Here is a 10,928-nt window from a genome sequence, read left to right as displayed (position 1 = left end):
ATGCAGGATAGTGGCCCTCGAGGACAGGAGTTTGACACCCCTGGTTTATACTATTTGTTTTGTACACTATAAGTATGGATTTTTTTGTCTCAATCTTGGCCATTTATTTGACTGATGCTTTATAATTCAGGTAATTAAGTGCAATTTTWTCTAACATGTTTCCTTATAAAATAAAATCTGTCTCATTAAGGAGCTTGAAACTGCCCTTTGGGTAACCTAAAGCTATGCTCTTTAATTCCAGATTTACCTCCAAAAGCCTGAGGCAAACTCCTACTGTAACCATTCTGACAAAAGAAGAGGTTTTGTATTGCTGAAGAGCAGCCTTGTCAGAGAAAGTAATTCCCTTTCTTTCCGCATCTCATTTTAATTAGCTTTCGACAAAAAAGAAGCAGCTCCAATTTAATTCTCATCTACACACGTCCATATTAAAACTGTAGAATTAACAGGAAGCTTTGTCAAAGCTGTACAGATGTGGGGGCGGCAGCTGCTGCAAGGCCAGCCTGCAGTGTCAACACTGTAATATAACTACATTATACCAACCGCATGGCGGAGAGCTTCTCCCCCTTCCTCCAGTCCCACAGTACAATGGTGTGATTGTCATCCAGGCCGACTGAGGCCAGCCGTTTGCCATCCGCTGCGGAGGAAAGAAAATCATTAGGCACAAAGAGAGAGCCGGTCCTCTCTTTGCTTCAGTGAAGTTTGGCCCTTATTAGCGACATAAAAGCATCAGAGTCGGTTTGATCTGTGGCAGCTGATTCARTGACTCTGACACAAAGATCAGTACTGTGCCTCCATCTGGCTATAATTAAGGACAGTGAGACGAGCTCTACCTGGAAGCTGTCAAACTACCACGACTTTAAAAGAGCAGAAAAAAAAATTACAGTGCTGCATTAAAAATCAAATGTTTTACAAATCCTTTTTTTCTCCTTTTAAAGGCAGAAGTCTATTTTTTGTCTGGAACAGTTTACAAACTGCACCTCGAAAAAGTGGATGCTACCTGAAAAGTCCAGAGCACACACTCCAAGCTGGTGGAAACCCTTCAACACAGACATGGGCTTTAACGTTTCCGTGTCCCATATGTGGACTGGGGAATCTCTGCCAACCTGCACGGATAAAACATAGAAAAGAGTTAAAGGCAGAGTGGCAGCCAGGGTTCAATCAATCCCTTTTTTCTGCGAGTTTTAACAAAATTTGTAGATTGGTTCAAGGGACATTTTGATAACAGACGCAAACATTCTCATCTGCCTTTGCTTTTCAACTGGGGAGCGATGATGAAATCTCAACACTTCTTTTGCTAAAGCATCTTTCTGACCCCATTAAACTCAGACTTTGGCAGCTACCTGGCCTGTTGCAACATAATCCTTCAGTGGGTGGATAGCCAGACAGAGGATGTCATCGTCATGGCCCATGTAGAATCTCTGAGTATTTTGTTGTCTGTTGTACACAACSCCCACCGCAGCTACATGGTAGACAATCTCCCCTGTTTGGGTGTAGAACAGGTTGCTTCTGCAATCGTAGCCCCTATAGCTGCAAAGGAAAYGATACAAGATGTTTAAAATAATTACACGAGCATGGTTTGAGATTTTAAAAGGATATCTCTTTAATCATACCCATGAATGAAGTGCAGCTTAATAGCGTTCCCTGGTGCTCGTTCTTTCTTTTTCATGGCCGTTGCTCGGTGTTTCTCTTTGCACTGCTCTTTGAGCTGAGGTAGATCTTCTTTGTAAACCTGCACAGACATACTTAATTGTCGCCTAATGAACAYGTGTTCCCCCCAATTTTGTGTTTGATTTCCATCACAGACCTGTCGTCGATACGTTARCTGTGTCTCCTGCTCAATCTCCGAGTCCATCTCAGGCACGTCTGACTGATCAGAGTCTGATTCTTCGCTGTTAGAGTCTGCCAAGGTCTCTGCATGCAGGCAGAAACAAGGTTACATCACAGCTACCCCCTGCCTCTTCACCAGACTCCTCTGTGCGCACARTTAGAGAACCACGGTGTCCAGTCACAGTGGGAGGAAGGGATTGTAATAATACCGCGACATCTCCTATTTATTAGGCTGCCATGCCTGACGGTGACAACGCTCAAGACAAACGCATAAAAACGCTGAAGCAGCACAGTGATGCCGTGCCAAGATGAGGCAATAAGCAGAGCCAGCAGCTCAGGGCGACAACTCACAGGCTCCATTAGGAAAATTAAAAGGAAGGGCAGTTAGTATGTGGTGCAATTTTTTAAAGCACAGCTGCACTCTGTTTCTAGAAAAACAGGACTCCAGAACAACAATTCAATTATACTTTCCAAGTTCATTCGCTTTCAGTAGATTTGTCTTAATTAAAATGATGGCTGTTCCTTTGCAGCACTTCAAAGAAATGATAATTGTTTAAAAAAACAGTAGGGTAGTGGAGAAATCTGACTTTATTATTCTTAGATTATGATAAGGAGTGGTATGTAAATTATTAACAAGGCCGTATGATCAGAAAATTTCTTAGGTTATAAAAATGAGAAGAAAATTAGGTTTAAATTCATAAAAAATAATATTTTTGGACTTGGTGAAGACAAAGCTGATAAATTGATTTTGTTTTTCTTAATGTTAATTGAAAATCATTAGATGAATAAATGTTGTTGCAATGACCCACATGTCTCATATTGTAGTAAATTAAACAAATTTAACACAAATATTTTACAGCTGTTATGATTACTGTGTTGAAGTATGGTATAAATAATGAAATAAGCACAGTGAAGAAAAACACACTGTCACTGCTAATGACACCCAATTTAAGGGTGGTGGTGTTGAGGGGAGTGTATTATGTATTTTCCAGGCACATAATTCAATTCTATACCACAGTCAAGTAACTATGTTTCCTTCAGTTGTTATGAAAAAGCTGTATATTTCAAAAATAAATTTGAATTTAAACGTCTTGAAATTAGCCTGTCTCTTTAAGAACCTCTACTGTTTCTAACACTCCCACTTCAGCACGTGTGCACAACAATGCTTCATGCCGTTTGCAACTTTTTGTAGGTGTGTTGTATATGGTTGTAAAAAAATTACATAACATTGGTTTTGTAAAATGGCAACTCGGGGTGCAGTTGAATCTTACTCGAAAGATCCCTTTGTCGGACCCAGAAAGTACATTTTCTGAATAAGTGGAACGACCACAGAGGCTCTTACAAGACATTTCAGCATGGTAATATATCTCCCAGTCATCTTCTCATTCATWTATGTCAATGTTAAGCTACCTTTTGCAAAGAAACTATWAAYRTGAATTATTACGAAGGCCATGTTTTGCGATGAAACCATGAACATCCACCATTTTTAAGATACATTTTGCTAGTCTGGTGGAGCTGTGGGGGAGGTACGGGGGAGGGGTGCTCTGTGGGGCGGGAGCTTGGCTGGGGACTGAGCTCCAGGGAGGAGCTTGGGGTAAATAGGCGGCGCTTTGTATGAATAAGCATTTCAGCATCTCCAAATGGCTACCACAGGAGATTTGAGGATTTTTTTTAACATGCATGAATGATTCAAAGCGACACTATCCATTTGTAATAATACATAAAAACCCCTCTTTAATTACTGTAGTTTAATTTAACAATGTTGCAGTTGCCTCTGATTTTGTTAAGTCAAATCAGTGAGGTAACTCTGCAATAACTTTAAAAGCACTGATCAGAAGGAAGTGTTGTAAAGTGATCTCACCTTGTGGTGCTATATGAAGAGCTTCTTTAGACTTTCTTTCAGGAATAAACTTCCACTGGAACACTGAGTGATCTGCACCGCCGATAGTTATGACCCACTGATAGTCATGTGACCATCTGACATTAGTTATGTGCGCTGAGTGACCTAAATACTTTTTAAATTTTGCACCTGAAATCAGAAAGGAATAGATCAGTTAAACAAAGCATATAACTAAAAATGTCAGTGCTTAGTTTTTGTTTAAAAAYGCGTTTTGTTTTTACCTTTTCTTATACATGGATATCGCATCAGTTTGACCAGTCCATAGTCATCAGCTGTCACCAAGACTTGATTATTAAAGTTGGCATCAACAGAGTTGATGTCATTAATATCTGAGTATTTGGGCCAGATTCCATTAACCTCGGGACCCAACACACACGTCCACGAAGCCCACTGCACCAGTTTCAGCTCCTCCTTGTTGCTCACYTCCTTCCCACCTCAACAGAAGACACATAGTTTACCTCACAAAGCACTTCTTTTCATTTCAAATTCATATGCTCTTTTGATAGAGCAGCACTTACTTGGCATCCTGTAGAAGAGCCGTCTGCCGCTGCCGTCGTTGGTCTGAAGGTATTTACTGTCCGTGGACCAGTCCATGTGTGTGATGAAGCTGTTGGAGCCGATGCACTCACCCACTTTTTTGTACCTCTGCACCACACCGTAGATATCCACCGAGTTTTCATTGGAGCCRACAGCCAAATGGGCCCCGTCGGGGGAGTACTTCAGCTCGTGGATGGCCTCCTTCCTGTCCTTTATGTGGACCACCTCCGTCATGTCCCTGGAGTGAGCCAGAACACATTGACGAAGAGCTTAAACGGACACCAATTAACAAAGATCTTTATTTCAATGGGCCTTCACTTWGAATCAAACCTCTCATTAGCTTCGAGGTTGCCTAACCCACCTGACTCTTAGAACGGTGAAAGAGCCATCTTTCATTCCCAGCGCCAGATGAATTCCATCAGTGCTCACAGCTGCACAGCGGATTGGCTCCTCCATGTTGCAGCGAGCTATCAGTGCATGATCTATAAGACTCCATATCCTGCAGAAACAGAAAAAAAAAAACAAGAAACCATTTTGGAATTAAAGACCCAGACAATGAGAGCAGAGGAGCAACCTGCAAATCTGTCAGCACCGGCCAATAAAAAAGACAATACTAATTCTGGTTTCTCACGTTTTATTTCAAAATATTTATGTTTATTTATTGGCCGTTGTTTATCCAGGAAAATCCCACTGAAATCACACATCTCTTTTTCAAGGGATGTCTGGGGGTAAACATGCAAGCTCCGCACATCCCCAGGTCCGAACCGGGGATTGAACCCAAGACCTTCTTGCTGTGAGGCATCGGTGCTAACCACTGATCCATCGTGCTGCCAAATTTATAGTTTATAATTTATATTTAGCTTTAGTTTATAATTATAATGTTAATGTATATAATGTTTTCCTGTTGAAAGTTTTTAAAATCGAATTACATCTGCGTACTTTGAGTTAATTTAGCCATTTATACAAACACTTTCAGCTCATTCAGGAGATGCCCATGACTTTTGAATTTTGTAACTTTCATATTTTTAAAAATATTTATCTTTATTGACAAATAGTTTCCCTTTAGAAAAACAACAACATTTAAATCTCCTCAGTTCCTTTGGAAACAAAGTTATCTTTAAAAACTCCAAAATACCTGCTATGTTGTTATTTTCTTATGCTACTTTTGTTACTGTTCAGTTACTTTAAAATGTTGTAAAACCTTTTGATACTTGGAGATTTTAGGTACCATTCTACGCTTTCTAAGCTTTCAACTATAATTTTGCTACTTATAGCTGTCAGCTACCGTTCTGTTACATTTAGCTTTTAGCTAGCATGTTGCTACCTAAAACATTTGGCTATTGATGTGCTACTATTAGCTTTTAGCTACTGATCYGTTACTTTTAGCTTTTTATACTTTTAATTTCTGGCTACTGTTCTGCTACTTTTAGCTTTAAGGTAGTTTGTGGCTACTTTTAGCTTTTRACTATTTTCTGCTATATTTAGCATTTACCTAGTTTTAGTTTTTAGCTATTTCAGTAACATTGATAAAAAAATGTTCTAAGAAAATTAGGTTTTGTTTATGTCCTGCACACCCTAAAGCGGAGCCTTACCTGACTGAGCGGTCATCACTTCCTGTCATAGCCAGAGGTTTAGTTGGATGAACAGCCAGTGCCCACAGCTCGCCCTCACAGTGACCCTGCATGATGAGGAAGGGCTTGTTGCGATCGTGAACCACCACCTCGAAGATCTCGCTGTCCTGCGTTCCCACCAGTATGTGATCTCCCCGCCAGCACACGCTGCGCACCGACAACCCTATCAGAAACACAGACAGCACACTGAAGATTAGACAAAATCGAAAAAAAAAAAAAAAACAGCAAACATTTGCGGCTTTCGCCATCATAAGATACACAACAAGGAAATTAAAGACATGAAGTGATAACAGCCATCTGCAGGCTAGGACAGCGCTTCAGTACAGAACAATGACAGGTTTTAAAGCCAAACCAACTGGCAACTGAATCTGCGTAAAACAGCAAGAGTAAGATGCAAAATGCATGTGCTGTTTACATACAGTGCTGTGCAAAGGCTTTAACCATTTGGTATGTTTGGATTCTTACACAYCATGTAATAAATACAACAATAAATTTATAAGAACCTCAAACATTCAGTCAGAACTTTCTACAGTCACAAAAAAACATGACGTCTTGCATCAGATTTCTGATTTCAGTAGTGTGAAATCAGTGTGGGGTTCCATGAAGAGACAGGAGACGGTGATACAGACTGAATACACAGAAAAAATATAGAAAGTTCTTAATGATGCAACCCACCTGCCAAATGTCCTAAAATGTGCACCTAAGAGCTCTTTCTGTTAGAATGGCTGTGCAAAATGTCTGCCCCTTTCACTAAAAGGAAACTAAATTTAATGTTTCTTCTGTTTAGTTCACCTTTTGCACAAGACTGTAGATGAAGACAACATCTGTTTATGGTGCAAAACTGTAACAGAGCTCAGACTTACTGATAACAACTAACAAGAGGAAGAGCAGAACAATGTGTGGACTGCTACAAACAGACTGAAATGGTTGATAATCTCCACCCTCGATCACATTACCCACCTCGGCTATTTTCACCCCTAGCTACTGTTAGATCCAAGATTACAAGTAAAGAAGATGAGAGAAATAGAAAACAAGGGGAAAATGTTAGTAACCTGAACAGAAAAGGTGAAAAAAGATGACTTTTTAATCCATTTATGTTTGTTTTCTAAAGCTTTATGGAGTTCTTACAGAAACTCAGCAGAACACAGTTTGACTCCCATCTTTCCTCTACCCTCATTAAAAGAAAGCGGAAGCAGTTCGACATCACCTTTATATCCTTGGTCTGTTTCCCTGAGATCGATGACAGTAATTGGTTTGAAGTTGAGATCCCATAGCCGAACGCAGCCGTCCCGTCCCCCAGTGGCGAAGCCCTCCTCACAGGCATTCATGCTGAAAATCCCTGACTGGGAAAAATAAAATAAAATAAAAAATAAAAATGACAGCCTGTCAGTGAAAATCTACACAGCAAATGAGCAACAACAGAACCAGTCCCAGCTACAACCTGCAGAGTGCTGCTGCTCAGCCAGCCATTTGTTAAACAAGGCTTTAAACAATTACAAACCTGCTACTGTAGCCTCAAGACAATAACAAATTAAAGAGATTATTTTGATTGTGATAGGACAGCTTTAATGATTTGTCTTTACAGATGCAGTACGTGTACAGAGCCCCCCATGTTAAAGCCCCAGTGAGGCATTTGGAGAAACAAAACTCGGGAATGAAAATGTACTGTAGTTATTATCCCCTCCCCCTTATATGCCTACTCCCCTCACCCAGCTGTTGATCTCATAGATATCATTTAATCCCGTGGAGCAAAAAGCTGATCCTTCTCCACTGAGCAGAATCAAATGAAGCCAACAGTTTCAAACCTGGTTAGTGCATGGCTCCTATATGTGAAAGTAGGAGAGGATGCACCATCTGGGCGAGCAAAGAAGCATGCAAACACGGTTTTAAACGTACCCCATGAGCTCCTTGAATTGTCCTCATCAGGTTGATCCCTTTCCAGACATAGATGTCACCGTTCAAGGCACCTGAATATGTGACTTCGTCCTTGGCGCAGGCTAGGCAAAGGATGGTTTGGAGATCCCCCGTTTTGCCAAAAACTCCACGTTTGGGTGTGAGAGCGTTACCACATAAGCTCCAAAACTGTGAACACAAACCGAGATGGCAAAAGAGTGCTTTGGCTAATAATCCCCCTGTGTAATCCTGTCCTAAAAGATCAAACTGATAATTATGCGGTATTTGGAAACAGCGGAGTAGTGAATCATCGGGTCACGCCTGGTTTGACACACACACACACACACACACATCCTGACAGCACACAAGGACCTTGAAAGACAGCATGACAGCTCTCCACGTGATACTTGGAGCTCCTGCTAGGTGGGGGTGGGGGTGGGGGGTGGGGGGTCAGAGCTGCAACCACCTGATCAGCATGCTCAAACTCAGACACACGTTCACGCAGGCTCATTATTTATGAACAAGAACATTAGGATGCATGGGCACGGCCTCATCTGAAGGCTAAATCTATCCAAAGCAGGAGGAAAGAATGAAAGAGAGGCGCTCCTGTCAGCATGGAGATGAGCTCACAGAGATAAAACAAAGGCAAGGTGCTTCAAGTAATAAAACACGGGGACGATAAACTGAAACACAAAAAAAAAAAGAAAAAAAAGACACTTCCTGGTTTACCTGAAGGGGAATTTCCTTACATGAATTGACAGCTGTTTTAAAACATTTTAATGCTGATATTGGTGATTATGAGTTATTTTTTTATGCCAAATGAGTGGTTATATAGCAAAGTAATGAAGTGAACAAATGAGCTCTTTAGCAACGGCAGCCTGTCAAACCCTCACTAACACCTATCGTCTTGACTGATAAAGCTGTGGCGCGCTAACAGAAGGGACTGATTATCAGAGACAGGCATCACCGGCTCAGATACAGCCCTGCCCTCAAACATCTAAAGGCTCGCAAACRTTCAACAGAGCAGGAATTTACACATCTTCATTCAAAATTGAGAGAATTTTTGCATGCTTGAGCATATAAGTGAGAGCTTAGGGTTAAGTAAGATAAGATAGAGGGTTCTTTATCCAGGACATGAAGATGGAAGTGTATTCGAGGAGGGCTTGTGGCGTATTTTAATGAAGAAGCAGTGGGGATGAATGCGGCGTGACTGCACAGCCCACCTTGCCTTTAACTGATAAGGCACCGAGGCATGAGAACTGAGTAATCCCTTTGCTCCCATCCTGTAGAATATCAGGTCCTGGAGGGGTTTATGATTATGCCAAGCACAGGAGTGCAAGACAGATGGAGTGATAACTCGAGAGGTAAAAATCAAGTCTGTGTCAAAACTAAAACGGTAGAAAGGGCATCATCAAAGGCTTCCGTGTAGCAGTGATGCTCATTACTAATAATAAATGAAAACTGTTGTAATAATGTTTTAAAGTTGTGGTGAAGAAGTGTTTTTTTTTACTAATCTTTATCTTTATCTTTATTTATTTAACAGGGACAATGCATACAGATCAAGTCTGTAACTGATGTGTTGCACAAAAAGTTTATAGCTACAGCTAATTTGCAACTTCCAGTCCCTGGTTGGGCATTTCTACACAAATAAAATACATGGTTTATGCATCCATATACACTAAAAATATATATGCATGTCTGCCAACAAATTCATAAAATCAACCAATGCAACTTACAAATTCATGCAATAAAAATTATCAAAAAAAATCATACAAAACATTAAAATACATAAAAGTTAGAATTCTAAAACAAACAGTTCGAATAACCTTAAAACCTCTAAAATTAACCATACACATCCTCAGGTACCTCTCCATCCTCCCACATTAGCCAGCACATGCTAAAAATTATCACTACAACACTAACTCACCAACACATACAGTCCTACGCAGACTGTTCTCATCATTAAATCTAAATACTAAAAAATGATCACAACTTTGGTTTCCCTTTAACAAAGATTTACTCATGTGGATGATTTTTTTTAATTCAAATGTAGCTTTTATTTACAGAGGCAATAAGTTCCATAATGTTGTGCTTTTGTATGAAAAGGTAGTCTGACCAAATGAGGTTCTACATAGGGGAGTTATACAGTTCTGTTGTAATGATTGTCTGGGAGGTAGATATGTTGATAGAAACTGTCTTCCCTGACAAGCAGCTGCAGCGCCTGACCTCTGAAAATGAATGATTTATTCTATTAACATGGCAGCCAAAAAAAAAAAGATTTAATGTGCAACGTTCATGCCACAGAAAACGCAACAAATTAACTTGGCAAATGTTTGATTTTCTAAAATTGCACCCAAGTTATGTCTGTGTGACAAAACCCTGCTTAATCAGATTTTTTTATGTAAACAACCAACTTTTATTTTATTTTTTACAGGCCTCAAAACAATAAAGTCTGTTAAAGTCATCCAGGTTGGGAGTCAGTTTAGTTTCAGTGAAATGTGTTGTCCAGAACAAGTCTATGTGAGGTGGATCGTGTCCTCGCCACAGAGGTTGTGTTTCCCTCAGCTCGGTAGTGAGTGGATTACTGGGTCTAAATCTCCTGTACGCTCTGAGTGCTATAATCGCTGGGTGAGCACAGGCCGGGGCAGCAGATGTCACATGGTCCGCAGGGTGAAGGCTGGGGWATTATGTGGGACAATTGCTGGATTGCCTTGGCATCAGAAAACCAGGAGGGAGGAAAGAGAGCAAGAGGGAGGGAGGGAGGGAGGGAGACGAGGACGAAGGGACTCAGCAGGGACTGGGGAGGTGGGGGTGGTGCTGCTACAACTGGAGGGGATTTCTGTGTCATGGCAGTGGAGGAAAAGTTTAGGAGGAAGGGTGGTGGTGGGGGATTACTATAAGAGGAGAGACAAATAAAGCTGGACCGAGATAAGAGCGTCACCAGTGGAAAAATGAGTGGAGTAGCCTCCACTCCTTCTTTCCCCAATGTTTCAGAAAGGAAGAAAGCCTTTACATGTCCCTAGGGAGGACTTGGTGAAGACACCCTGCATTAACTCGCTGCAGATTCATGCGCATCACTTATGTGTGTGTGTGTGTGTGTGTGTGTGTGTGTGTGTGTGTGTGTGTGTGTGTGTGTGTGT

The 10,928-nt window shown here is 40.9% G+C and overlaps 1 protein-coding gene across 2 annotated transcripts in view; it reads right to left on the bottom strand.

Moving 5' to 3' along the window:
* eml5 (EMAP like 5) overlaps positions 1–10,928 on the bottom strand; it is a 43,637-nt gene that overhangs the window by 22,936 nt on the left and 9,773 nt on the right. For both annotated transcript variants that reach the window (XM_014012855.1, XM_014012849.1), the window contains exons 5-16: positions 7,792–7,977; positions 7,103–7,238; positions 5,857–6,058; positions 4,626–4,763; positions 4,246–4,502; positions 3,949–4,161; positions 3,689–3,856; positions 1,805–1,911; positions 1,611–1,729; positions 1,341–1,527; positions 998–1,103; positions 541–634 (exon numbers count right to left, since the gene is read on the bottom strand). In XM_014012855.1, the coding sequence (XP_013868309.1) occupies positions 541–634; positions 998–1,103; positions 1,341–1,527; positions 1,611–1,729; positions 1,805–1,911; positions 3,689–3,856; positions 3,949–4,161; positions 4,246–4,502; positions 4,626–4,763; positions 5,857–6,058; positions 7,103–7,238; positions 7,792–7,977 (1,913 nt within the window). The remainder of the gene's footprint in view (positions 1–540; positions 635–997; positions 1,104–1,340; positions 1,528–1,610; positions 1,730–1,804; positions 1,912–3,688; positions 3,857–3,948; positions 4,162–4,245; positions 4,503–4,625; positions 4,764–5,856; positions 6,059–7,102; positions 7,239–7,791; positions 7,978–10,928) is intronic.

The sequence above is a fragment of the Austrofundulus limnaeus genome, unplaced genomic scaffold (genome assembly GCF_001266775.1).
Source record: "Austrofundulus limnaeus strain Quisiro unplaced genomic scaffold, Austrofundulus_limnaeus-1.0 Scaffold2, whole genome shotgun sequence".
NCBI classification, from domain to species: domain Eukaryota; kingdom Metazoa; phylum Chordata; class Actinopteri; order Cyprinodontiformes; family Rivulidae; genus Austrofundulus; species Austrofundulus limnaeus.
This window is presented reverse-complemented; position numbering and strand designations above follow the sequence as displayed.